The 27,587-nt window shown below is 36.2% G+C and overlaps 5 protein-coding genes across 8 annotated transcripts; 4 read left to right on the top strand and 1 right to left on the bottom strand.

Moving 5' to 3' along the window:
* The first annotated feature begins 1,803 nt into the window (after positions 1–1,803).
* LOC110696450 (ras guanine nucleotide exchange factor V-like) lies at positions 1,804–5,563 on the top strand. The gene is made up of 4 exons (XM_021873741.1): positions 1,804–2,541; positions 2,669–3,727; positions 3,847–4,125; positions 4,839–5,563. The coding sequence occupies exons 1-4, from the start codon at positions 2,397–2,399 to the stop codon at positions 5,399–5,401; spliced, it is 2,046 nt and encodes a 681-aa protein (XP_021729433.1). The 5' UTR covers positions 1,804–2,396; the 3' UTR covers positions 5,402–5,563.
* A 112-nt stretch (positions 5,564–5,675) lies between these two features.
* On the top strand, positions 5,676–8,490 carry LOC110696467. Its single transcript, XM_021873759.1, has 2 exons — positions 5,676–7,974; positions 8,124–8,490. Exon 1 carries the CDS (start codon positions 5,975–5,977, stop codon positions 6,860–6,862), a length of 888 nt encoding a protein of 295 aa, XP_021729451.1. The 5' UTR covers positions 5,676–5,974; the 3' UTR covers positions 6,863–7,974; positions 8,124–8,490.
* Positions 8,491–14,769: 6,279 nt separating this feature from the next.
* On the bottom strand, positions 14,770–17,979 carry LOC110696398 (peroxidase 1-like). The gene is made up of 3 exons (XM_021873690.1): positions 17,716–17,979; positions 14,989–15,165; positions 14,770–14,874 (listed from the first exon to the last, which is right to left on the bottom strand). The coding sequence occupies exons 1-3, from the start codon at positions 17,977–17,979 to the stop codon at positions 14,770–14,772; spliced, it is 546 nt and encodes a 181-aa protein (XP_021729382.1).
* Positions 17,034–23,652, top strand: LOC110696429. 4 transcript variants are annotated; one of them, XM_021873724.1, is made up of 6 exons: positions 17,034–17,340; positions 17,713–18,018; positions 19,814–20,629; positions 20,757–21,815; positions 21,935–22,213; positions 22,928–23,652. In XM_021873724.1, exons 3-6 carry the CDS (start codon positions 19,822–19,824, stop codon positions 23,488–23,490), a joined length of 2,709 nt encoding a protein of 902 aa, XP_021729416.1. In that variant the 5' UTR covers positions 17,034–17,340; positions 17,713–18,018; positions 19,814–19,821; the 3' UTR covers positions 23,491–23,652. The 4 variants fall into 4 exon arrangements, with proteins under 4 accessions (XP_021729416.1, XP_021729410.1, XP_021729425.1 ...); XM_021873718.1 differs by lacking the exon at positions 17,034–17,340 and adding an exon at positions 17,366–17,570; XM_021873727.1 differs by lacking the exons at positions 17,034–17,340; positions 17,713–18,018 and adding an exon at positions 19,415–19,715.
* A 112-nt stretch (positions 23,653–23,764) lies between these two features.
* On the top strand, positions 23,765–26,580 carry LOC110696458. Its single transcript, XM_021873750.1, has 2 exons — positions 23,765–26,064; positions 26,214–26,580. Exon 1 carries the CDS (start codon positions 24,064–24,066, stop codon positions 24,949–24,951), a length of 888 nt encoding a protein of 295 aa, XP_021729442.1. The 5' UTR covers positions 23,765–24,063; the 3' UTR covers positions 24,952–26,064; positions 26,214–26,580.
* Positions 26,581–27,587: the final 1,007 nt, after the last annotated feature.

Here is a 27,587-nt window from a genome sequence, read left to right as displayed (position 1 = left end):
TATTTGATATAAGTTTAAGGGAAATTGGAGGTTGTCGAGACACAGTGATTGGATTCTTCTCTCTATTTCGTTGATTTTGTTAGTTTTTTGGTAAAAGTTTGAAACTTTAGTTGATTTTGTTGTTGTTTGTTTGTAAACTTTGAACCTTTTGTTAATGTTGTTGGGTTTTTGTCTTTTTGATGAAATTTGAACCTTTTTGACCATGTGATTATGTGAATTGTGGTCAGTGTTTATTTTTAGGTGTTTATTAGCTTGTCAATTTTAGTCTTGTCAATTTTAAGCTTGTTAATTATTAGTTAGTATTGTAATCTTGTCAATTTTCTATTTGGATGATCTTGGTAAGAAATTTTTTTTTTTACATATTTGGTTATCGATTGTGACTCACCAGTCGGAAGTTCCTGGGTCCGGAAGTTCCTGGGTCCGCCAAGGGTGTCAATAGGGCGGGGTGGGGCGGATTTTAGTCTTCCCATCCTCATCTCAATCTAAAATTTTCATATCCATCCCCATCCCCATCCCCATCCCCGCGACGGGTCTAAAATTCATCCCCATCCCCGCCCCCACTTGAATAATCACCCCCACCTAATCCCCACCTAAGACCTGCCTAATCCCCGCCTCCCAAATACACAATCCTTCATAATTAATAAAGATTGCAAAAAGAAAAAAATTATTATTAATATTACACATTCTATTGTTTATAATATAAGTGTATTACAAAGTATTATATTTACTATTTATTTTACATAATTTTTTTTTATAAAATAGTTATAAAAGTATATAATTTTGTTTTTAAAAATATATGGATGTGGGGATGGGGCGGGTACGAAGTGGGGTGGGTGGAGATGGAGCGGGTACGAAGTGGGGTGGGTGGGATGGAGCGGGTACGAAGTGGACGGGTGGGCGGATTAAACCTAAAATCCACCCCGCCTCATCACCCATGGCGGTATGGTTTTATCTCCATCCCCGCCCCATCACCCGCCAAACCAAGATTCATCCCCGCCCCAACGCAGCTCTCTTATTTGACCCGCCCCAACGCGGTCTCTTATTTGACCCGCCCCACTGACATCCCTAGATATGTGCTTTATAAGTGGGTAAAAGACACTTGTAATTTGAAAAAACAAAAAAAAAAAAAAAAAAAAAAAAAAAGGTAGAGAAACAGAGTGTAATTGGATAGAGTTGACATATTTTGACTCATATAGTATAAGCTACTCCGTATAAAATTAAATGCTTGTTGTTACTTTATTTTTCTTAAATAAATAAATAAATATCTGGACTAATAGATTTAGAATACTTTTTTTTATTTTTAACTAGTAGATATACAAACCAACAGAGTTGTTTTTTTTTTTTTTTTTAAGGAACATACCAACATAGTATGACTATGGGCCGTTACTGTTAACTTAGTGAAGTATAACTTGAGGTTCAGGTTCAATGCATAATAATTCATTGAGGCTCAGGTTCAAGGCATAATTACTTAAGTGGGGTCCAGAAAAGCTGTGATGCATTTATAAATCTATGTGGTCATTAGTTCTTCTTATTAACCACAACTAATTATTTGCGGTTGAGGTTCACGTTGAAGTTGATAGTTGTGATAATTTCTTGATGGAATCTTAAAGCTGCAACTACTGAGTAGTATTTATCTTCTCTCTTTGTTCCTTTATTTCCCAGTTTATATTTCTGTAGTTTGAAATTAAAATTAAAAGAGGTGGTTTTTGGTGTTCTTGTTGAAGCTAAGGAAATGATAACTTGCGGAGAAGTAGATTCTAAAGGTCACTTGGAATTGAGGGAGGATCCAGAGGCATGGATTAAAAAATAACCCTCCTTCTCGTCTAGCCTTGCGTTGTTATGAAAAGGAAGAGGTAGGAGAATCAATAGGTGAGCTCACACAGCTCATCCGCCTGGAATTCTTGTACTGTGATTCCCTGAAATGTGTGTCTAACACCATCACTAGGCTTCACAAATTGGAGCACTTGCAATTTTATAAGTGTTATTGTTTGGAAGAATTGCCGGCAAATATAGGGCAGTTGGTGAGCCTTACTCATCTCAAGCTTGATTATTGCGAGAACATAAAGTTCCTTCCTGATAGCATTGTAAATCTATCCAATTTGACTTATTTAACTCTCTCTTCCTGTGATTCCCTTGTTGAATTGCCGGCAAATATAGGGCAGTTGGTGAGCCTTACCCATCTCAAACTTAAATATTGCAAGAACATAAAGTCACTTCCTTTGAGCATTGCAAATCTATCCAATTTGACATCTTTATCTCTCTTTTCCTGTGAGTCCCTGGTTGAATTGCCGGCAAATTTGGATGGGTTGGCCCATTTATGTCTTCTTGATATTCAATCATCCAAAATCAAGTGTCTTCCTTGGAGCATCACGAAGCTACGCAAACTCCGACATCTAATGTTGCCCGAACATTTCAGACTCGAAACGTTGCCATATGACTTGAATCATTCGGTCATCATTTCTGTTAAAGATAGGCATGTTCGCAAATCCTGGGAGGAACTTAAAACAGAGATAGGAGAATTGCCCATTCCTTTTGGTGGAGGTAAGTTTACATTGCCAATGCTTTTACTTTTACAGTTTTACTCCAAATTTGTTTGTTCTAGTTGACGTGGTAGTTATACTATGTAATAATCAAGCTTATCTCTTCTCTCCCCCTCCTACAATGGCAGAAATAAGAAATGATGCAGCTCAAAATCCCTCTATCATATCTCCTCCTGGTTATCTCCGATTGAAGGAGGATGATCCTTCGCAATGGATTATTAATAACAGAAATTTACTCATGTTGGTTCGATTTTTGGACTTGGAAAATGTTAAGGAGTTAACAGATTCCATAATGCAATTCAGTGAGCTCACCCACCTCTATCTCTACTTCACTGATCATATTTGCCTCCCGGATAACTACTTTGTCACATTCACAAGGCTTACACATCTCTCTCTCGACTCTTCTGATGTTGAAATTGATGAGTCCGTTATTCACAGCTTAAGCAAGCTATCCAATTTACAAACACTACATCTGCGATTATCCATTTATGATAGCTTGGAAAATTTTAATATGCCTGTCAGCCTCAAACATCTCTCTTTATCATCTTGCAATATGAGGCCACTTTATGATAGCTTGGAAAAGTTAACTAACTTAAGGAGTCTGGATCTCAATTCCTGTGATTATTGCGAGTCATTGCCACCATGTATGTATATTCACAAACTCAGGCTTGTGGATTGCTCCTTCGAGTCACTTGACTCACTTCCTATTGGCCTACATCACCTGGAAATTTTGTTTTTCAAAGATTATAATGACCTGAGATGTATCTTTGAAAAATGTTGGAATAAATTAGTCAACCTGGAGACACTCTCCATTACATGTTCTAAAATGGAGTTCTTTCCTGAAGATATAGCAAGACTCCACAACTTGCAAGAATTACAACTCAAAGACTGTATCAGCCTCGAAAAACTACCATCAAATCTACATGAGTTAGTCAATTTGCATACTCTTGATATCAGCGTCACCAGAATCAAGACCCTTCCTCCTAGTTTTGTGAAGCTGCGCAATCTACTACACTTAATCCTCCCCAAGTGTTTTAACTTTGAAAGATTGCCAAGGAATCTGAAGCAAGTGTCCATCATCGATGACACAGAAGAAGCATACTACAAGAGCAACGCCTATGATGCTTCCCTTTACCAAGCCTCAGCCTCCGATGAAAGCGAAGATGAAGTAACTGTTGTTCCTAGAGGTAATTAAATGTTGCCAGTAATTCATATGTCATAACTTGCATTTTTTTTATCATCATTGATGACACGGATGATGCATACTTCACACATATGAATAACTCTCGTATCAAAATGCCAACAGTAGAAATTCATGAAACTGTCCCTGATGAGCAGACATCAGCAGATCCTTTCAACAGTATAAGTATGGGCTCTATTGAGCACATAACAACAGCACAAGGTGGTATTGAGCAAGATAATGGTGAGAACAGTCATCATGATTTAGAAAATGGGCAGAAACAGGTCCCTCAACACAATAAGGTGGAGAGAAATAGTAGAATTGAAATATCTGAAGAGAAGCTACAACAATGTTGGTCCGAAAACCCGATGTCACTACAAGAAACTGCAGAAAAAATATTTGGAGGTATCATGATCGCATTTTGTTTGTATTAGAATTGTTAATTATCTGAGACCTGCATTTACATACTCTTGCCAAAATCTGTTTATTCATTGAAGTTTTAATTTCTATTGATGCCACTGATATTTCAAAAGGAATAATAATGCTGTATTCAATGCAAAACTTCAATTGAGAACTTTTTCCTAGAGCAAAACTATTAAAACATTGAGTAATGTTGTGCCATGTGCGGAGTAACATAAATTTACATCATGGACACTACACAATTTTTTTTTTTTTGGTTGATAAAAATGGAAACTAAGCAAATTTAGATGTTCATGTGAAATTTTGATCCCTGCCTTTTAATAATTTCAAGCAAACTCTTATTTACAATGTGCGAACCTCTAATTATATATGTTTGCTTACTTAATTGTCTTCATTGATGTTAATTGTCTCTTTGAACTTTTATAAATAGTGTGGTCACATTTATACTCGTGAAAATATTTGTTTACCTATATTCCCTAATTAATGTTAATGGTCCATAACTAAATTTGTGGTTATGACTTTATAAGGATGGTTTTTGAAAATTAATTTATCATTAAGACTGAGATAGACATCCTGTCATCCCGATGATTTCCATAAAAAAATTAACTGCTTGAGCTTCTTTATCATACTTGACTTCAATTTGCAGTATCATACTTGGCTTTTCTAAATGATTAATCATACTTGACTTCAATTTGCAGTATCGAGGTCTACATTGAAACGAACAATAAAAGAATTGGGTGTCGAGAAGTGGCCAAGAAAAGGAAGAAAACAACAGCCTGATGCAAAGAAGAGGAAAACAAACAATACAGCACCATTTGAAAGTTATTGCTCACAACAGAATGTGGTGAACCTAGGTAGTTCAGCAGCTCACACGGAAAATGTGCAGTGTATAATGGGATCAGACCTGCATTTGGAAGAGCCCTTAATTGAAAGCCATATGGATATCCAGCAACAAGTCCAAGGGCATCTGGAAGGCGCTCTTCATACAACTGAAAGTTCAGGCACAATTGTTGTAAAAGCCACTTACAAGGAGCTTTCAGTGAGAATTGTTTTCTCTTTGACTTTACCGATTAATCAACTAATTGAAGAAATAGGCATGAAGTTCCAACTTGAGTTGAACAAATATAGATTGCTTTATCAAGATGAAGATAAAGAGTGGATGATGCTGACTAGTGTGGAAGATTTGAAGTATGCTTCGAATGTTGCTGAATCATTGGGAACCAAGTTTGTTAGATTGTCTGTTATTGACTATGTTGTTTAATAATGTGCTTCCATTTATTTGAGTGATTTAAGTGTAACACTCCAAAGTTGACCTAAGTATTGTAGAGATGTTTGTCTGTTATGAACAAAAAATTGTCGTGATGTAACTCAATAACTTTACTGCTCTACTGAATAATACCAGTACATGAATATTTTTATTTTTTGTGATGGAACAAGAACTTTGTGATAAATTTTTAGATGTTCATTATGTGAAATTTTGATCCCTGCCTTTTAAAAATTTCAAGCAAACTCTTATTAACAATGTGCGAACCTCTAATTATATATGTTTGCTTACTTAATTGTCTTCATTGATGTTAATTGTCTCTTTGAACTTTTATAAATAGTGTGGTCACATTTATACTCGTGAAAATATTTGTTTACCTATATTCCCTAATTAATGTTAATGGTCCATAACTAAATTTGTGGTTATGACTTTATAAGGATGGTTTTTGAAAATTAATTTATCATTAAGACTGAGATAGACATCCTGTCATCCCGATGATTACCATAAAAAAATTAACTGCTTGAGCTTCTTTATCATACTTGACCACAATATGCAGTCTCGAGGTCTACAATGAAGCGAAGATTGAAAGAATTGAAGCTGTTGTGGCCATCAAGCAAAAAAGGAAAGCAACATCTTGATGATGCAAAGAAGAGGAAACATAATAGTAAAGCACCATTTGGTAGTGATTCCACACAGCAGAATTTGGTGATTCCTACTAATTCAACAGCTCAAGCGAAAATTGTTGGGGGCCGTATAATAGGAGCAAACCAGCTTACGTTGCCAAATCATGTATCATCCAACTCTGATGTTGTTGGCAACTTGGCCCCGGACACAATAGTGGAAAACGTTAGAGGGAACTTAATGGATACTCAAGGCAATATGGATTGTCAGCATGGCGAAGAGCATTATCTGGATGGTGCAAATGACCAAGGGCATTTGGAGGGCGCTCTTCATTCAACTGAATGTAATCGCGCTGCGACACTAGAAGAAACTTTCGATCCAATGGTAATTGAAAGCCATATGGATACCCATCAACAAGCTCAAGGGCATTTGGAGGGTGCTCTTCATTCAACTGAAAGTAATCGCGCTGCAACACTAGAAGAAACTTTCGACCCAATGGTAATTGGAAGCCATATGGATATCCAGCAACAAGTCCAAGGGCATCTAGAAGGCGCTCTTCATACAACTGAAAGTTCAGGCACTATTGTTGTAAAAGCCACTTACAAGGAGCATTCAGTGAGAATTGTATTCTCTTTGACTTTACCGATTAATCAACTAATTGAAGAAACAGGCATGAAGTTCCAACTTGCTTTGAACAAATATAGATTGTTTTATCAAGATGAAGATAAAGCGTGGATGATGCTGACTAGTGTGGAAGATTTGAAGTATGCTTCGAATGTTGCTGAATCATTGGGAACCAAGTTTGTTAGATTGTCTGTTATTGACTATGTTGTTTAATACTGTAAAACTATTGCTTATAGTTGACATATTTTGACTCATGTAATTAAATGTTGTTACTCCGTGTTACTTTTTCCCTTCTTAAAAGTAGGAATAGTAATGTGAGGATTAATAAGAGAGAAGTAAAAGGAGGGAAGAAAATAAGATTTCCATTATTTTCTAAAGGAAAATATTTTCCACCGTATGTATTTAGAGAGTGATGAAATGGGAGATATCATAAAAGTATAAATCTTATGAATATAGAGAGATAAAATAAATATTACGAAGTACAAGCTTAGAGAATCAGAGTGTAGAGGAAAATGAGTCTTGTTATTCTCACACAAAGATGTTAATTATGGGTCAGGTCATTTCTGGTTGTTTTGTGTTTTGAGTCTGTAGGGTTAAGATCGGGTTGCGTCACTTTGGGTTTCGGGTCGCTTTGGGTATCGAGTTAATTTGGGTATAAGATCAATTTCGGGTTAACATTTTTGGGTTAATTTCGGGTCATGGATCGGGTTAGGATTGCCGGGTCAATGTCGGGTGAATGGGTAATTATTTAGTGAGGTCCAAGTTTTTTTTATTTTTTTTTTATTTTTCAAGGTTCAGGTTCAATATACAACTAGTTTTTATTTCATTATTTTTTTTTTTAAGAAAATAAGGTTCAGGTTCAATATACTTCGTACAACTTAGTGAACTAGGGTTGATTGTGGGGTCCAGAATAGCTGTGCTGCATTATTAATCTGATAATCTCTATGGGTTGTTCATCAATCCCTATCCACCTCACTTTTTTTTTTTTTTTTTTTTTTTTGGGGGGGGGGGCGGTGGGAAGAAATAGGAGAATAATGTAGGTTCAGGCTCAAAGTTTTTATAAATTGGTAGCTGCTTCTCAATTCTCATATACTAGTACAGTACGTATTCAATATTTCATTCAAATCCTGAAAGTTAGAGTATCCCTGCTATACAAAGTGACTCTGCAACTATGGAAAGTGAACAAGGAAATTATGAGCATGAGCAGAACCAAACCCTTCAAAATGACATCAAGGGTTACAAAAGAAAAGAAATTTCACTAGAGACGCTTCAATCATTTTGGTCCAAAAATATGACATTCCAAGAAGCTGCAGAACAAGTTGGAGGTATGTTACTTTATGATTAAAAATTTTGGTCCTAGAACAAATTTATGTTATGTGCTTTTAATTCCATGAATTTGTTCAGCAAATTGTAGTTAAATAAAAATAGTTTATGTTTTGATTCTTGGTCTTTCTTAAATGACCACAATTTGCAGTCTCGAGGTGTACAATGAAGCGAAGATTGACAGAATTGAAGCTGGTGTGGCCATCAAGCAAAAAAAGGAAGCAACATCTTGATGATGATGCAAAGAAGAGGAAACACGATAGTAAAGCACCATTTGGAAGTGATTCCACAACACATCAGAATTTGGTGAATCCTTCTAATTCAACTGCTCACGCGGATATTGTGGGGAAGGGTATAACTGGATGCGACCGGCATATGTTGCCAAATCATGTATCATCCAACTCCAACGCTGTTGGCAACTTGACCATGGACACAAGAGTGGAAAACGTTAGGGAGAACTTAATGGATAATCAACGTTCTGAAGAGCATTAGAATGGATGATGCTGACTAGTGGAAGATTTGAAGTATGCTTCGAATGTTGCAATCATTAGAAACCAAGTTTGCTAGATTGTCTGTTATTGACTATGTTCTTTAATAATACTAGTGCTTATACTGGCTTAAGTCAGTTAACATTTGTGCTCTGGACTAGCAAAGAGTATGACTATGGGCCGTTTATTTAGGCCCCGGTTGATTGTTTTCAATAAAACATTAGTTTTCATGAGCATATAGTTTCTAGGAAAACCACAACTATAAATTAGTTCTCCTGATTAAATAATTTCCTGCTGAAATATTTTTCTTTCGAAAATTCTAAACCTGGGCATCGTGCCGGGCCGGGCCGCCGCGGGGCACGTGCTCCGGCGTGCCGTGCCGATCGTGCCGCCGTGCCCAGGAAGTCGTGTCGTGCCGTGCTGGCCATTCTCACAGGCCAACCCACGGCCTGGCACGGCCCTCATGCCTGGCGGGCTCGTGCCGTGCCGGCCACGTGCCAGCCTGGCGGGCCGGCAGCGGGCTGGCAGTTTCCAACCTTTTTTTTTTTTTTAATTTTTTTTTTAAAAAAAGTGACAACATTATAACTTATATTATAATGTATATAAGTTATAAAATTATAATTATAATTATAATTTTTATAAGTTATAAGGTTATAAGTTTTATAATTATAAGTTGAATATTTATGTTTTATAATTTTATATATTCAATATTTATATTTATATATTTACTCTATACTATTACTTTAAAATTTAATGTTTATGATTTATTAAATATAATTTTGTATTAGTAATTGGTATAATTTTATTTTTTTTAATATGAATTTACAAATTATAACAAAACGGGGAAAAAAGGCAAATTGGGCTTGGATGTGAATAATGCGTACTTCATATTATTATTACTTGAGTTGAGAAAATTGTACAATGATAAAAATCGTACAATGATGGTATTAAACAAAAATTGGAAAATGATAATATTGATAATGATTAAAATCGTACAATATACAAAAATTGTTTATTCTTCTTCTTGCTCGTCTTCGTCGTCGGCTTCGGCTTCGGCTTCATCGGCTAGTTGGATAGATTGGGAACTAGCTGAACCCGAACGGTCGGAAGCGGAGGTTCCTTCATCGTTGTCGTTGTCCTCGTAAGAACGGTCTTGTGAGCGATTTTCCGCATCCAACCAATCTTTGAAACACACGCACATTTCTAGTATTTCGGGTTTTAGACTTGTTATTTTATCGTCCAGAACCCTTCCGGATGCGCTGAAAGCTCATTCGGAGGCAACAGAGGAGACTTGGATACCAAGAATGTCTCGTGCCATTGCCGCCAAAGTTGGATGCTTCGTGCTTTGTTGTTTCCACCATGCAAGGAGGTCGAGGCTGTTAATCTCATCGTCGTCCATGCCTTTGGTGAAGTCATAACTCAGGTACATCTGCAACTCCGAGACGTCGCTTTGCGTTCTCCTGATTGATGAATCACCTGAAAACCTTGAAATTAAGTTAGTAGCCTGTGAAAATAAATGTTTGGCCTTCTTACTTACGTTTTTGGATGGTTGGGAAGGCCCTGAGCGAGGAGCGGTGCCATATTTGCTTTCATAGACTCCATATAAAGCAAAAAACTGATCCTTCACAATACTCTTATACGTTTCTACATCATCGTCAAGATTCAGGCATTGAAAATAAATGTCAACTAACATAAATGTGTTTTCATACTTTTGCCTAGGATCTAATATGGAAGCAAAAATATAAATCAAAGGAATTTCACTATAATATTTACGCCACTTTGTTTCCATTGCTGGAAGATACTGATCATAATCACTTTGGTTGCGATGATCAGCGAAAAGTTGGGCGAGTAAACATGCATTAGAAAGAAAGTTTTGAGCACAAGGACTGTAAACAGAAGAAAAACAATACGTCATGTTATATAATAACTGTAAAAATTGCATATATCTTTCACAGTTATACCAATCATCATCATATAAAGCATTTTGTGGAAATTTTTGGTTGTAAAATATTGTTAACGGGCCCTTGTACTCAATTGTCTTAGTTAACATGTCATAGGTGGAATTCCACCTAGTTGGGCAATCGGTTTTGATTTTTATTGCCCTTATCTTTTGCTGTCTTAGAAAAGTCTTCCATTCTTGGTACCTCATGTTTGAGCTATTAATAGACATAATAGCATCTCTGATTTTGTTGTAGTATGGGCCAATTGCCCGAACTCCATCCTGTACACATAAGTTAAGTACATGGCAAACACATCTAGTATGAAGAGCATCACCGTCTAATATTACATCGGTTAAGTTTTGTTTGACAAGATTAGCTGTGTATGTCATAGAGGTTGCATTGTCAAAAGTCATAGACATCATTTTATCTCGAAGGTTGTATTCGTCTATTGCTTGCATTAAATGGTGAGCAATGTTAATGCCGGTGTGTGGGTATTCCAGCATTTTGAAATGTATTATTCTTTTTTGTAACAACCATTGATCATCTACCCAATGGCAAGTCACACATAAATAGTGATATTTATAACCATTATCCCAAGAATCGGCTGTCAAAGACACTCTACAGTTAAGGTTACTCAATTCGGCTTGTAACCGCAATTTGTACTCTAGGTAGTTTTTCATGGCGGCGGAACGAACGGTTTTCCTAGATATTCTTTTATGTTGGGGTTGTAGTGCTTTGTTAATGTAGGTGTTAAATGGGTCACTTTCCGAGAAAAGAAAAGGTTGTTCGGCGTGTACTATCATTTTCCCTAGTTCATCCCTATCCCTCTCATAGTTGTAGGTGAAGCCGTGTGGATGGTATTGGGAAATTTTTGGTTGGGTCGGATCAATAGCTGGTTTTGCACAAGCTTTCATGTGTCTAGTTAGGTGTCCCGTCCCGGATTTGGATAGTGCCGTGAATACACCATTACATGTTTTACATTTTGCATATGTTTGGTTGGGTTTATTTAGGACGAAATGACGCCATACCTCACTCCTTCGGTTTTTCAAAAGTACCATCTCACTTTCGCTGAACCATTCATGATGTGTGTTTGGGTTAGTAGTAACAGAAGGGGTAGAACCGGAGGGAATTTGGGTACTTTCTTGGCTACTTTGGCTAGAATAATAGTTTTGTTGATCACCAAAATAATTAGGCGGGAATTGACCGAATTGTGGGAATTGTTGTGGATTTTGAAATTGGTTTGATGGTGAAAATTGGTTTGGTGGTGGTGGTGGAAATCCCGACATATAATAGGGTTGAAAACCGGAACTACCATCGTGCCTAAATGGCTCATAGCCCGGGGGGGAGTAACCGGGGTCATTGGTTGGACTCGGAATTTGGGGGCTCGTTGTATTAGGTGGTTCTCTAGAGCTACTACTACGGCCAAGTCGGCCTTTCCCCCCCCCTAGATGATGATGGGTTGTTCGATGCCATAATTAACAATTAGATTTTTAATAAAAACTGATTAACAATAATAATAATTAATAACAACAATTTTAACAATAAAAATAACAATAATAATAACTAATAACAACAATTATAACAATAACAATAACAACAATAAAAAAATAATAACAATAATTGTAACAATAATAATAACTAATAACAACAATTATAACAATTATAATAACAATTAACAACAATAATAATTAAACAAGATTATTCTAATAATAACAATAAAAAAATAATAAATTAATGATTAGTTTAGATCTTACAACCGTGCTTCAATGCTCCACTAATTACGATTACGAACTTTTTAATTTTTTTCCGATATTAGGAAAATAATTAGAGAATAATTAGAGAATTTTAGAAAAAAGGATTATTAGAGAATATAAGAGATTAAGAGATAAGAAGAAGAGATTGTGATTTTGTGATTTGGAAATGAAATGGAGGTGGGTATTTATAGAATTTTTGGGGAGCTAGATGGCCAAAAACTAGCCGTTTTTTGGCTAATTATGTGCAAAAAACGGTAATATTACCGTTATAAACCAAGGTGGGCACGCGGGCCGTGCTGGGCCGGCACGAATGCCGTGCCTGGTCTTCGTGCCACGTGCCGGGCCGACGTGTCAGCACGGCGGGCCAGCACGCCGGGCCCTGGCCGTGCTCGTGCCGGGCCGGGCCTGCAATTCCAGAACACTGTCCGTGGCACGCCCGTGGCACGAATCTCGACTGGCGTGCCGGGTCGGGCTGGGGATCGGGCCGTGCCGGGCTGCGACGAACGGCGGGCCGTGCCGGGCGGCACGCGGGCCATCCCGGCCCGTTCCCAGCTTTAGAAAATTCTATACATAGCCCTAAGGGCTACATATAAGGAGCTAAAAATAGAAAAAACAAATGAAAATGTACATTAATTATACTTGTTTGCGCGTCATTTTGTCATACATTCCTAGATTAAGGGTCTGTTCTGATTTACTGAACTGAGCTGAACTGAACTGAACTGAATTGTTTATGAGAGAAGAAAATTAGGAATTGAACTGATATAACAGTCATCGTGATTCAGAAAACGAGCAGAGTCAGATCCCTCAAAATAATAACGTGAAGGGTAAGAAAGGAAAAGAAATTACTTTAGAGACACTACAACCATTCTGGTCCAAAAACATGACACTGGAAGATGCTGCAAATAAAATTGGAAGTATGTTTGCATTTTGTTTATAATAGACTTTTTAATATCTGAGACCATGCATTTACATACAAATTCCAAATATATACTCTTGCTAAAATTGTGTAGTGTGCACTCATTGATGAATATTAAGTTAGTTGCTGTCAAAACTATTATATCATTTTTAATCAGTAAATCAGGCCACTGATATATCAAAAGGAATAATAATGCTGTAGGCAACGTGGAACTGTAATAATAAAGAGCTTTTTCCTAGAGTAAATCATAAAAACAATAAGTGATGATTTATCATATGCATAGTACAATAATATATATCATGGGCATACACTTAGTAAATTTAGATGTTCAGAATAGAGTTTCGGTTTGATGAAACCTTGCATTGTATCATCTGTTTTTTATATTTGTTAAGTTTGCTGGAAAACTTCAGTAAAATTCCATAGTGTATGGAGAAGAATGCAGGGACTTGTATTCTTTGAATGTACAGAAGAATGGAGATTAATACAGGTATTTCTATGTACAGCAAAATACCCCTGGATTTCAGGAAAGTTATAAAAACTGCAGACTGTTACAACAACTTACATTCTGTTAAAGTGACTGCTGTAAGTTCGTTGCGTGCTCGGGCATAAGCTGCTTCTGGTAACTTCTATGAACCAAGAAGCTACCTCAAATCAACCTGATACTTCAACAGAATTAAAAACTACATTTTCCATTTCTTAATAATTTACCTTTCTATTATTATTTGATGTTTTTAGAAACTGCCTACTCTTACTCCTAGAGACTATTGCCACTCCTTTTTAAGAAAATGCTAATAATATGATTGAGAAGTTTTCGGTTTACAAAATTTATTGTCATTAGCATATTTTAAAAGACAAAGTAATAGAATCTTGGAGAGTGAGATCTGCATCCTGATGATTTCTTAGAAAACTGCTCGAGTTTCTTTGGTAATCAGTAGATTTTTAGCTCGCGTATGTGCTTTGATGCCATTAACACCTTCCATTAGTGTAACATTATTGTAAATGCTATTACATACGTAGTACTTCTCATTATGTACTTGTGTCTTCTATTTTCTCCTTTATCTAATTTATGATGTTGTTGTCAAATATAAATGGTTTATGTTTTGATTCATTGTCTTGCTTATATGATTCGTCGTACTTGTCCACAATTTGTAGTCTCAAGGTCTACAATGAAGCGAAGATTGAATGCTTTGAAACTCAAGTGGCAATCAAGCAGAAAAGGGAAGCAGCATCAGAATGTAAAGAAGAGGAAACAGAATAATAAAGAACCAGTTGGAAATGATTCATCGCAGCAGAACTTGGCGAATAATCCTGCTAATTCAGCATCTCACACGGAAACTGTAGGGGAGTGTATAATGGGAGCAGACCAGCTTACTTTGCCAAATCATGTATCATCCACCCCCGACACTGTTAGCAACTTGACCTTGGACACAATGGAAACCCTCAGAGAGAACTTAATGGAAACTCTAGGCGATATAGATCATTTTCAATGCGCCCACGAGCATTTGGATGGTGCAAATGAGTGTACATAGTCAGATGCTTTGCAACAAAATGAAAATAACTCAAGCAACTTTACAGTGAAGGCCACTTATAAAGATGATGTAGTTAGATTTGATTTCTCATTGAGTTACAGTATTGACCAGCTCAAGGAAGAGTTGGCCAACCAGCTAGAACTCGAGGTTAACACATTCAAAATAAAGTATCAAGATGAAGAGAAACATCCGGTACTAGTGACCCGCATCTCTAACTTAGAGCATGCCTTAAATCTTTCAAGATCATCTAATGATAGCAGTGTTGTTAGATTGTTCTGAAAACATGATATCTTTATTATATTAGAACATTTGTAAACAACAATGAAAAAAGTGTGTGTGTGTGTGCGCGCATGCTCGAACATGAGAAAGAAGGATAGGTTTTATGGTACCATGACAACATCTCTAGCAGCCAGTGCAAGAATATCAGCACATGAAACAGTTCCAGGGCAGAACAATTCTAGCTCTCTTTTAGCCGTCTCTATTACTTCAAATCCTCCTAGAGATTTATTTGCAGGATCTGCTTTCTCAGTTCCATCCCCTTCTACTAGCACTGATGCATCACAATCCTGCAAGAACATAGCTATAATATAGCATTTAATTATCTAGCATCTATTAAATGGCTCTTCTTAGGAAGCTGCCGCCACTTTAGTATAATGTACAGATAGATGGATAGAGGGATGGATAGATACAAGAGACGGAAACTCACGTTGACGGAGCAGTCATGGAAGAGCAAGCGTAAAAGTTTCCCCGGGACAGTCGGATCAGTAGAAGCAGCTCATCTTACAGCATCCCGGACTACAAACTCGACACCCGGGCACGACAATGCATATAATTCAAAGGAGAATCAATGAATATAACAAGGAAACAATCCTAAAACAAGGATTAAAACCAAGAATGTTGGTTTTTGAAGACAATTAGCTTCAACAGGTACATTAATCATTTTGTATACCATTCCCAAGTCAATGTAGCATAAATTATAAACTCTTACTCTCGTTATATATATAATTTTTGTATGTTAGAACTGGATGCAATGTAACATGCAGCTTGTTTTATGTATTTATAGAAGGTGAGAAAGAAAGTTCAAAGAAAGCTTATTTATTGATTTAAAGTTGCATTTATTATGTTTTTGGAGTTGATAGGTAGGAAGCTGAAGAAAGAGGGCTGTAAATTTTAATGGAGACACTGACAATTTAGAGGGCTGATGAATAAAACAGAGCTGGCAGAGGGAATTAATGGTGGGTTTTCATACCAATGCTTTTACAGGTTGTGTAAGTAGTGAGTTACTACTGTGATGTCCAACTACCCTAACCAAATTACTGGTATGTATACATGTTTATTATGATAGGTAGAATTTGCATGATTTTTGGGTTACTTGATGTTGAAAGTTCATGGTTTTTGTTTGGTTTAAGTTTTTGCTGCTTTCATCTTCTGGATCAGGGTATTATAGTCTTAAATCATCTAATCTTTACTAAGAGCATATATATTGGTGAGGATGGTTTTGTCCTCTCAAACATTCTCTCTCCTTACCCTATTTTGACACCTCATACTCTCTTTCATCCACCTTATTTCCCACTATCTCTTTCCTCTCTTCCATCCTCTTCCATTTATTTTTCCCACATCAAAGGGTATCCTCTTGATATATTTTATACTATAAATATGGCCCCACCTTCAAATTTTTTCTTTGTAAAAGATTATTTTTTATTGATTTCTATAATGATAAGGTCTAATAATGATAATAATAATAATAATTAGGATTCGATAATTAGCATACATAATAAAAATTACCTTACCTATATATATTTTGATACAGTAACACATCAAATTAGGAATAAAAACACTAATTGATACACTAAAGTACAACAAATACAAGAAATTAAAGACAAATAACTAATTATCCTCTTTTTTCCTTACCGATTACTAGTATGCTCAAATCTTGCCCATAAATATTCTGCCAAATTCATATTTCTTCCATAACTATGATTATTTTCATCCATTACAAAAGAAAATTATAAAAAGAGAGGAAAGAGAGGAAGGAGTGAAAAAGATGCAAAATTGAAGTGTATAAAAGATGGCCAAAATTAGGTTCATTTTATAGAGAAAATAAAAATACAACCGTTGGTAAAATTAGTTTTTAAAAATATGTTACCGTTTGTGATTAATTACCGTTATAATTTTTTTGAGTTTATAAAATTATGTAACAAATAAACAAATAAAAGTTGACACTTCATCCTCTTGGCACAAAGGACAAGGTAATCCTCTTCTCCTTGAGGATCCTCTACATTACCCAACATCAAAGAGGACTACTCCAAATCAGCAAAAAAACCCACACAAGAGGACATATATCCTCTCCAATAATCTTGCTCTAAAGAGACAGTTATACTATGGATTTGCTGAAAATTGTGCCGGAATAATATTGACTCATTGACTTACATTTATTATTTGTAGGATAGTGAATATAATGATATAACTCCGTTTCTTTGAGCTGTTTTTGTTTGGAATGTTGTAATGAAGAGGGAAACTAAATACGTGTGAGATATTCTTAAATTAGTTTCGACGTGTGATTCAAAATTTATAGATGTTTAGATATTTGTAGCCTAGTGGCGGAATTGGCCTTGTGCCTGGTGGGTCAAATGAGTCACCAAGGCCCAAAAAAAATTCTAATTTTTTTCTTAAAAAAAAAAAAATATTCGAAGATTTACACTCCGAGCTAGACGAATTATTGATACACTCCATTGCTTAAGGTAATTTCTGTTTTCTAGCAAATGTCTGTAATTTGATTGAATATTTACTATGGCTTATCACTTGATTGTGAAATTCTAGTATTTGATGATGATAATAACGATGATGTTAGGAACAAAGTTCAGTCTTTTCTTGAAAAGTTTGCCTCTCACTTCAATTCATCATCCTCTTGTTTCTTTTTCTCCTTTACCCATCTTTTCTTTCTCAACCCAACATCAATTTTGTTCATCAGGTCTTCTATTTGTCTTCAATTTAACTTTTTGATTGTTAATTTTGATCTGGGTACTTGTAATTTGTTCCTAATTGAATTGCGTATGTGTAAAATTTCATGATTTAATTTTTTAATGTTATTTTTAATGTTTATTTGGTTGTAGAACGAAGAAAGCTAAGATTGCAGGTGAGAAATTGTGTTCCTGCCCTGCTCCTGCTCTTCCTCTTCGCTTCATCTTCACCAAATCACCAGACGGCCAGATCAGCAGACCTCCGCCACTGCTTCCAGTGCTGGTCACCTCCTCCTGCTCTTCCTCTTCTTCATCTTCGCTCACTGCTGCTGCTGCACACAGGCGGCTCGCCGGCTCCACTGCCTCCACACATTGATGGTGTTGTTGCTCTTGATTGGTATTTGGGTTGTCGGTGATCATCGAAAGCTTCCTCCTCTCTCTCCTATTCTCATTTTGCTAGTAAGTTGATTTCTAATTTTTAGTTTAAAATTCTAATCTTCAATTTAATTCAGTCTAATTAGTTAATTCTATTAAATTATTTGATATAAGTTTAAGGGAAATTGGAGGTTGTCGAGACACAGTGATTGGATTCTTCTCTCTATTTCGTTGATTTTGTTAGTTTTTTGGTAAAAGTTTGAAACTTTAGTTGATTTTGTTGTTGTTTGTTTGTAAACTTTGAACCTTTTGTTAATGTTGTTGGGTTTTTGTCTTTTTGATGAAATTTGAACCTTTTTGACCATGTGATTATGTGAATTGTGGTCAGTGTTTATTTAGGGTGTTTATTAGCTTGTCAATTTTAGTCTTGTCAATTTTAAGCTTGTTAATTATTAGTTAGTATTGTAATCTTGTCAATTTTCTATTTGGATGATCTTGGTAAGAAATTTTTTTTTTTACATATTTGGTTATCGATTGTGACTCACCAGTCGGAAGTTCCTGGGTCCGGAAGTTCCTGGGTCCGCCAAGGGTTGTCAATAGGGCGGGGTGGGGCGGATTTTAGTCTTCCTAATCCTCATCTCAATCTAAAATTTTCATATCCATCCTCATCCCCATCCCCGCGACGGGTCTAAAATTCATCCCCATCCCCGCCCCCACTTGAATAATCACCCCCACCTAATCCCCACCTAAGACCTGCCTAATCCCCGCCTCCCAAATACACAATCCTTCATAATTAATAAAGATTGCAAAAAGAAAAAAATTATTATTAATATTACACATTCTATTGTTTATAATATAAGTGTATTACAAAGTATTATATTTACTATTTTATTTTACATAATTTTTTTTATAAAATAGTATAAAAGTATATAATTTTGTTTTTAAAAATATATGGATGTGGGGATGGGGCGGGTACGAAGTGGGGTGGGTGGAGATGGAGCGGGTACGAAGTGGGGTGGGTGGGGATGGAGCGGGTACGAAGTGGGACGGGTGGGGCGGATAAACCTAAAATCCACCCCGCCTCATCACCCATGGCGGGTATGGTTTTTATCTCCATCCCCGCCCCATCACCCGCCAAACCAAGATTCATCCCCGCCCCAACGCAGCTCTCTTATTTGACCCGCCCCAACGCGGGTCTCTTATTTGACCCGCCCCACTGACATCCCTAGATATGTGCTTTATAAGTGGGTAAAAGACACTTGTAATTTGAAAAAACAAAAAAAAAAAAAAAAAAAAAAAGGTAGAGAAACAGAGTGTAATTGGATAGAGTTGACATATTTTGACTCATATAGTATAAGCTACTCCGTATAAAATTAAATGCTTGTTGTTACTTTATTTTTCTTAAATAAATAAATAAATATCTGGACTAATAGATTTAGAATACTTTTTTTTATTTTTAACTAGTAGATATACAAACCAACAGAGTTGTTTTTTTTTTTTTTTTAAGGAACATACCAACATAGTATGACTATGGGCCGTTACTGTTAACTTAGTGAAGTATAACTTGAGGTTCAGGTTCAATGCATAATAATTCATTGAGGCTCAGGTTCAAGGCATAATTACTTAAGTGGGGTCCAGAAAAGCTGTGATGCATTTATAAATCTATGTGGTCATTAGTTCTTCTTATTAACCACAACTAATTATTTGCGGTTGAGGTTCACGTTGAAGTTGATAGTTGTGATAATTTCTTGATGGAATCTTAAAGCTGCAACTACTGAGTAGTATTTATCTTCTCTCTTTGTTCCTTTATTTCCCAGTTTATATTTCTGTAGTTTGAAATTAAAATTAAAAGAGGTGGTTTTTGGTGTTCTTGTTGAAGCTAAGGAAATGATAACTTGCGGAGAAGTAGATTCTAAAGGTCACTTGGAATTGAGGGAGGATCCAGAGGCATGGATTAAAAATAACCCTCCTTCTCGTCTAGCCTTGCGTTGTTATGAAAAGGAAGAGGTAGGAGAATCAATAGGTGAGCTCACACAGCTCATCCGCCTGGAATTCTTGTACTGTGATTCCCTGAAATGTGTGTCTAACACCATCACTAGGCTTCACAAATTGGAGCACTTGCAATTTTATAAGTGTTATTGTTTGGAAGAATTGCCGGCAAATATAGGGCAGTTGGTGAGCCTTACTCATCTCAAGCTTGATTATTGCGAGAACATAAAGTTCCTTCCTGATAGCATTGTAAATCTATCCAATTTGACTTATTTAACTCTCTCTTCCTGTGATTCCCTTGTTGAATTGCCGGCAAATATAGGGCAGTTGGTGAGCCTTACCCATCTCAAACTTAAATATTGCAAGAACATAAAGTCACTTCCTTTGAGCATTGCAAATCTATCCAATTTGACATCTTTATCTCTCTTTTCCTGTGAGTCCCTGGTTGAATTGCCGGCAAATTTGGATGGGTTGGCCCATTTATGTCTTCTTGATATTCAATCATCCAAAATCAAGTGTCTTCCTTGGAGCATCACGAAGCTACGCAAACTCCGACATCTAATGTTGCCCGAACATTTCAGACTCGAAACGTTGCCATATGACTTGAATCATTCGGTCATCATTTCTGTTAAAGATAGGCATGTTCGCAAATCCTGGGAGGAACTTAAAACAGAGATAGGAGAATTGCCCATTCCTTTTGGTGGAGGTAAGTTTACATTGCCAATGCTTTTACTTTTACAGTTTTACTCCAAATTTGTTTGTTCTAGTTGACGTGGTAGTTATACTATGTAATAATCAAGCTTATCTCTTCTCTCCCCCTCCTACAATGGCAGAAATAAGAAATGATGCAGCTCAAAATCCCTCTATCATATCTCCTCCTGGTTATCTCCGATTGAAGGAGGATGATCCTTCGCAATGGATTATTAATAACAGAAATTTACTCATGTTGGTTCGATTTTTGGACTTGGAAAATGTTAAGGAGTTAACAGATTCCATAATGCAATTCAGTGAGCTCACCCACCTCTATCTCTACTTCACTGATCATATTTGCCTCCCGGATAACTACTTTGTCACATTCACAAGGCTTACACATCTCTCTCTCGACTCTTCTGATGTTGAAATTGATGAGTCCGTTATTCACAGCTTAAGCAAGCTATCCAATTTACAAACACTACATCTGCGATTATCCATTTATGATAGCTTGGAAAATTTTAATATGCCTGTCAGCCTCAAACATCTCTCTTTATCATCTTGCAATATGAGGCCACTTTATGATAGCTTGGAAAAGTTAACTAACTTAAGGAGTCTGGATCTCAATTCCTGTGATTATTGCGAGTCATTGCCACCATGTATGTATATTCACAAACTCAGGCTTGTGGATTGCTCCTTCGAGTCACTTGACTCACTTCCTATTGGCCTACATCACCTGGAAATTTTGTTTTTCAAAGATTATAATGACCTGAGATGTATCTTTGAAAAATGTTGGAATAAATTAGTCAACCTGGAGACACTCTCCATTACATGTTCTAAAATGGAGTTCTTTCCTGAAGATATAGCAAGACTCCACAACTTGCAAGAATTACAACTCAAAGACTGTATCAGCCTCGAAAAACTACCATCAAATCTACATGAGTTAGTCAATTTGCATACTCTTGATATCAGCGTCACCAGAATCAAGACCCTTCCTCCTAGTTTTGTGAAGCTGCGCAATCTACTACACTTAATCCTCCCCAAGTGTTTTAACTTTGAAAGATTGCCAAGGAATCTGAAGCAAGTGTCCATCATCGATGACACAGAAGAAGCATACTACAAGAGCAACGCCTATGATGCTTCCCTTTACCAAGCCTCAGCCTCCGATGAAAGCGAAGATGAAGTAACTGTTGTTCCTAGAGGTAATTAAATGTTGCCAGTAATTCATATGTCATAACTTGCATTTTTTTTATCATCATTGATGACACGGATGATGCATACTTCACACATATGAATAACTCTCGTATCAAAATGCCAACAGTAGAAATTCATGAAACTGTCCCTGATGAGCAGACATCAGCAGATCCTTTCAACAGTATAAGTATGGGCTCTATTGAGCACATAACAACAGCACAAGGTGGTATTGAGCAAGATAATGGTGAGAACAGTCATCATGATTTAGAAAATGGGCAGAAACAGGTCCCTCAACACAATAAGGTGGAGAGAAATAGTAGAATTGAAATATCTGAAGAGAAGCTACAACAATGTTGGTCCGAAAACCCGATGTCACTACAAGAAACTGCAGAAAAAATATTTGGAGGTATCATGATCGCATTTTGTTTGTATTAGAATTGTTAATTATCTGAGACCTGCATTTACATACTCTTGCCAAAATCTGTTTATTCATTGAAGTTTTAATTTCTATTGATGCCACTGATATTTCAAAAGGAATAATAATGCTGTATTCAATGCAAAACTTCAATTGAGAACTTTTTCCTAGAGCAAAACTATTAAAACATTGAGTAATGTTGTGCCATGTGCGGAGTAACATAAATTTACATCATGGACACTACACAATTTTTTTTTTTTTTGGTTGATAAAAATGGAAACTAAGCAAATTTAGATGTTCATGTGAAATTTTGATCCCTGCCTTTTAATAATTTCAAGCAAACTCTTATTTACAATGTGCGAACCTCTAATTATATATGTTTGCTTACTTAATTGTCTTCATTGATGTTAATTGTCTCTTTGAACTTTTATAAATAGTGTGGTCACATTTATACTCGTGAAAATATTTGTTTACCTATATTCCCTAATTAATGTTAATGGTCCATAACTAAATTTGTGGTTATGACTTTATAAGGATGGTTTTTGAAAATTAATTTATCATTAAGACTGAGATAGACATCCTGTCATCCCGATGATTTCCATAAAAAAATTAACTGCTTGAGCTTCTTTATCATACTTGACTTCAATTTGCAGTATCATACTTGGCTTTTCTAAATGATTAATCATACTTGACTTCAATTTGCAGTATCGAGGTCTACATTGAAACGAACAATAAAAGAATTGGGTGTCGAGAAGTGGCCAAGAAAAGGAAGAAAACAACAGCCTGATGCAAAGAAGAGGAAAACAAACAATACAGCACCATTTGAAAGTTATTGCTCACAACAGAATGTGGTGAACCTAGGTAGTTCAGCAGCTCACACGGAAAATGTGCAGTGTATAATGGGATCAGACCTGCATTTGGAAGAGCCCTTAATTGAAAGCCATATGGATATCCAGCAACAAGTCCAAGGGCATCTGGAAGGCGCTCTTCATACAACTGAAAGTTCAGGCACAATTGTTGTAAAAGCCACTTACAAGGAGCTTTCAGTGAGAATTGTTTTCTCTTTGACTTTACCGATTAATCAACTAATTGAAGAAATAGGCATGAAGTTCCAACTTGAGTTGAACAAATATAGATTGCTTTATCAAGATGAAGATAAAGAGTGGATGATGCTGACTAGTGTGGAAGATTTGAAGTATGCTTCGAATGTTGCTGAATCATTGGGAACCAAGTTTGTTAGATTGTCTGTTATTGACTATGTTGTTTAATAATGTGCTTCCATTTATTTGAGTGATTTAAGTGTAACACTCCAAAGTTGACCTAAGTATTGTAGAGATGTTTGTCTGTTATGAACAAAAAATTGTCGTGATGTAACTCAATAACTTTACTGCTCTACTGAATAATACCAGTACATGAATATTTTTATTTTTTGTGATGGAACAAGAACTTTGTGATAAATTTTTAGATGTTCATTATGTGAAATTTTGATCCCTGCCTTTTAAAAATTTCAAGCAAACTCTTATTAACAATGTGCGAACCTCTAATTATATATGTTTGCTTACTTAATTGTCTTCATTGATGTTAATTGTCTCTTTGAACTTTTATAAATAGTGTGGTCACATTTATACTCGTGAAAATATTTGTTTACCTATATTCCCTAATTAATGTTAATGGTCCATAACTAAATTTGTGGTTATGACTTTATAAGGATGGTTTTTGAAAATTAATTTATCATTAAGACTGAGATAGACATCCTGTCATCCCGATGATTACCATAAAAAAATTAACTGCTTGAGCTTCTTTATCATACTTGACCACAATATGCAGTCTCGAGGTCTACAATGAAGCGAAGATTGAAAGAATTGAAGCTGTTGTGGCCATCAAGCAAAAAAGGAAAGCAACATCTTGATGATGCAAAGAAGAGGAAACATAATAGTAAAGCACCATTTGGTAGTGATTCCACACAGCAGAATTTGGTGATTCCTACTAATTCAACAGCTCAAGCGAAAATTGTTGGGGGCCGTATAATAGGAGCAAACCAGCTTACGTTGCCAAATCATGTATCATCCAACTCTGATGTTGTTGGCAACTTGGCCCCGGACACAATAGTGGAAAACGTTAGAGGGAACTTAATGGATACTCAAGGCAATATGGATTGTCAGCATGGCGAAGAGCATTATCTGGATGGTGCAAATGACCAAGGGCATTTGGAGGGCGCTCTTCATTCAACTGAATGTAATCGCGCTGCGACACTAGAAGAAACTTTCGATCCAATGGTAATTGAAAGCCATATGGATACCCATCAACAAGCTCAAGGGCATTTGGAGGGTGCTCTTCATTCAACTGAAAGTAATCGCGCTGCAACACTAGAAGAAACTTTCGACCCAATGGTAATTGGAAGCCATATGGATATCCAGCAACAAGTCCAAGGGCATCTAGAAGGCGCTCTTCATACAACTGAAAGTTCAGGCACTATTGTTGTAAAAGCCACTTACAAGGAGCATTCAGTGAGAATTGTATTCTCTTTGACTTTACCGATTAATCAACTAATTGAAGAAACAGGCATGAAGTTCCAACTTGCTTTGAACAAATATAGATTGTTTTATCAAGATGAAGATAAAGCGTGGATGATGCTGACTAGTGTGGAAGATTTGAAGTATGCTTCGAATGTTGCTGAATCATTGGGAACCAAGTTTGTTAGATTGTCTGTTATTGACTATGTTGTTTAATACTGTAAAACTATTGCTTATAGTTGACATATTTTGACTCATGTAATTAAATGTTGTTACTCCGTGTTACTTTTTCCCTTCTTAAAAGTAGGAATAGTAATGTGAGGATTAATAAGAGAGAAGTAAAAGGAGGGAAGAAAATAAGATTTCCATTATTTTCTAAAGGAAAATATTTTCCACCGTATGTATTTAGAGAGTGATGAAATGGGAGATATCATAAAAGTATAAATCTTATGAATATAGAGAGATAAAATAAATATTACGAAGTACAAGCTTAGAGAATCAGAGTGTAGAGGAAAATGAGTCTTGTTATTCTCACACAAAGATGTTAATTATGGGTCAGGTCATTTCTGGTTGTTTTGTGTTTTGAGTCTGTAGGGTTAAGATCGGGTTGCGTCACTTTGGGTTTCGGGTCGCTTTGGGTATCGAGTTAATTTGGGTATAAGATCAATTTCGGGTTAACATTTTTGGGTTAATTTCGGGTCATGGATCGGGTTAGGATTGCCGGGTCAATGTCGGGTGAATGGGTAATTATTTAGTGAGGTCCAAGTTTTTTTTATTTTTTTTTTATTTTTCAAGGTTCAGGTTCAATACACAACTAGTTTTTATTTCATTATTTTTTTTTTTAAGAAAATAAGGTTCAGGTTCAATATACTTCGTACAACTTAGTGAACTAGGGTTGATTGTGGGGTCCAGAATAGCTGTGCTGCATTATTAATCTGATAATCTCTATGGGTTGTTCATCAATCCCTATCCACCTCACTTTTTTTTTTTTTTTTTTTTTTTGGGGGGGGGGGGGCGGTGGGAAGAAATAGGAGAATAATGTAGGTTCAGGCTCAAAGTTTTTATAAATTGGTAGCTGCTTCTCAATTCTCATATACTAGTACAGTACGTATTCAATATTTCATTCAAATCCTGAAAGTTAGAGTATCCCTGCTATACAAAGTGACTCTGCAACTATGGAAAGTGAACAAGGAAATTATGAGCATGAGCAGAACCAAACCCTTCAAAATGACATCAAGGGTTACAAAAGAAAAGAAATTTCACTAGAGACGCTTCAATCATTTTGGTCCAAAAATATGACATTCCAAGAAGCTGCAGAACAAGTTGGAGGTATGTTACTTTATGATTAAAAATTTTGGTCCTAGAACAAATTTATGTTATGTGCTTTTAATTCCATGAATTTGTTCAGCAAATTGTAGTTAAATAAAAATAGTTTATGTTTTGATTCTTGGTCTTTCTTAAATGACCACAATTTGCAGTCTCGAGGTGTACAATGAAGCGAAGATTGACAGAATTGAAGCTGGTGTGGCCATCAAGCAAAAAAAGGAAGCAACATCTTGATGATGATGCAAAGAAGAGGAAACACGATAGTAAAGCACCATTTGGAAGTGATTCCACAACACATCAGAATTTGGTGAATCCTTCTAATTCAACTGCTCACGCGGATATTGTGGGGAAGGGTATAACTGGATGCGACCGGCATATGTTGCCAAATCATGTATCATCCAACTCCAACGCTGTTGGCAACTTGACCATGGACACAAGAGTGGAAAACGTTAGGGAGAACTTAATGGATAATCAACGTTCTGAAGAGCATTAGAATGGATGATGCTGACTAGTGGAAGATTTGAAGTATGCTTCGAATGTTGCAATCATTAGAAACCAAGTTTGCTAGATTGTCTGTTATTGACTATGTTCTTTAATAATACTAGTGCTTATACTGGCTTAAGTCAGTTAACATTTGTGCTCTGGACTAGCAAAGAGTATGACTATGGGCCGTTTATTTAGGCCCCGGTTGATTGTTTTCAATAAAACATTAGTTTTCATGAACATATAGTTTCTAGGAAAACCACAACTATAAATTAGTTCTCCTGATTAAATAATTTCCTGCTGAAATATTTTTCTTTCGAAAATTCTAAACCTGGGCATCGTGCCGGGCCGGGCCGCCGCGGGGCACGTGCTCCGGCGTGCCGTGCCGATCGTGCCGCCGTGCCCAGGAAGTCGTGTCGTGCCGTGCTGGCCATTCTCACAGGCCAACCCACGGCCTGGCACGGCCCTCATGCCTGGCGGGCTCGTGCCGTGCCGGCCACGTGCCAGCCTGGCGGGCCGGCAGCGGGCTGGCAGTTTCCAACCTTTTTTTTTTTTTAATTTTTTTTTTAAAAAAAGTGACAACATTATAACTTATATTATAATGTATATAAGTTATAAAATTATAATTATAATTATAATTTTTATAAGTTATAAGGTTATAAGTTTTATAATTATAAGTTGAATATTTATGTTTTATAATTTTATATATTCAATATTTATATTTATATATTTACTCTATACTATTACTTTAAAATTTAATGTTTATGATTTATTAAATATAATTTTGTATTAGTAATTGGTATAATTTTATTTTTTTTAATATGAATTTACAAATTATAACAAAACGGGGAAAAAAGGCAAATTGGGCTTGGATGTGAATAATGCGTACTTCATATTATTATTACTTGAGTTGAGAAAATTGTACAATGATAAAAATCGTACAATGATGGTATTAAACAAAAATTGGAAAATGATAATATTGATAATGATTAAAATCGTACAATATACAAAAATTGTTTATTCTTCTTCTTGCTCGTCTTCGT

This window comes from Chenopodium quinoa, unplaced genomic scaffold, assembly GCF_001683475.1.
Source record: "Chenopodium quinoa cultivar QQ74 unplaced genomic scaffold, ASM168347v1, whole genome shotgun sequence".
Classification (NCBI taxonomy): Eukaryota; Viridiplantae; Streptophyta; class Magnoliopsida; order Caryophyllales; family Amaranthaceae; genus Chenopodium; species Chenopodium quinoa.
This window is presented reverse-complemented; position numbering and strand designations above follow the sequence as displayed.

Coding starts and splice junctions, on each gene's coding strand:
- LOC110696450 (XM_021873741.1), top strand. CDS start 2,397: ATGTTGCCCGAACATTTCAGACTCGAAACGTTGCCATATGACTTGAAT. Junction 3,728..3,846: donor AGTAACTGTTGTTCCTAGAG/GTAATTAAATGT, acceptor AAATGCCAACAG/TAGAAATTCATGAAACTGTC. Junction 4,126..4,838: donor TGCAGAAAAAATATTTGGAG/GTATCATGATCG, acceptor TTCAATTTGCAG/TATCGAGGTCTACATTGAAA.
- LOC110696467 (XM_021873759.1), top strand. CDS start 5,975: ATGAAGCGAAGATTGAAAGAATTGAAGCTGTTGTGGCCATCAAGCAAA.
- LOC110696398 (XM_021873690.1), bottom strand. CDS start 17,979: ATGATCACCGACAACCCAAATACCAATCAAGAGCAACAACACCATCAA. Junction 15,166..17,715: donor CTGCAATCTTAGCTTTCTTC/GTTCTACAACCA, acceptor ATGTTCTTGCAG/GATTGTGATGCATCAGTGCT. Junction 14,875..14,988: donor CTGCTAGAGATGTTGTCATG/GTACCATAAAAC, acceptor TCATGTTTTCAG/AACAATCTAACAACACTGCT.
- LOC110696429 (XM_021873724.1), top strand. CDS start 19,822: ATGATAACTTGCGGAGAAGTAGATTCTAAAGGTCACTTGGAATTGAGG. Junction 21,816..21,934: donor AGTAACTGTTGTTCCTAGAG/GTAATTAAATGT, acceptor AAATGCCAACAG/TAGAAATTCATGAAACTGTC. Junction 22,214..22,927: donor TGCAGAAAAAATATTTGGAG/GTATCATGATCG, acceptor TTCAATTTGCAG/TATCGAGGTCTACATTGAAA.
- LOC110696458 (XM_021873750.1), top strand. CDS start 24,064: ATGAAGCGAAGATTGAAAGAATTGAAGCTGTTGTGGCCATCAAGCAAA.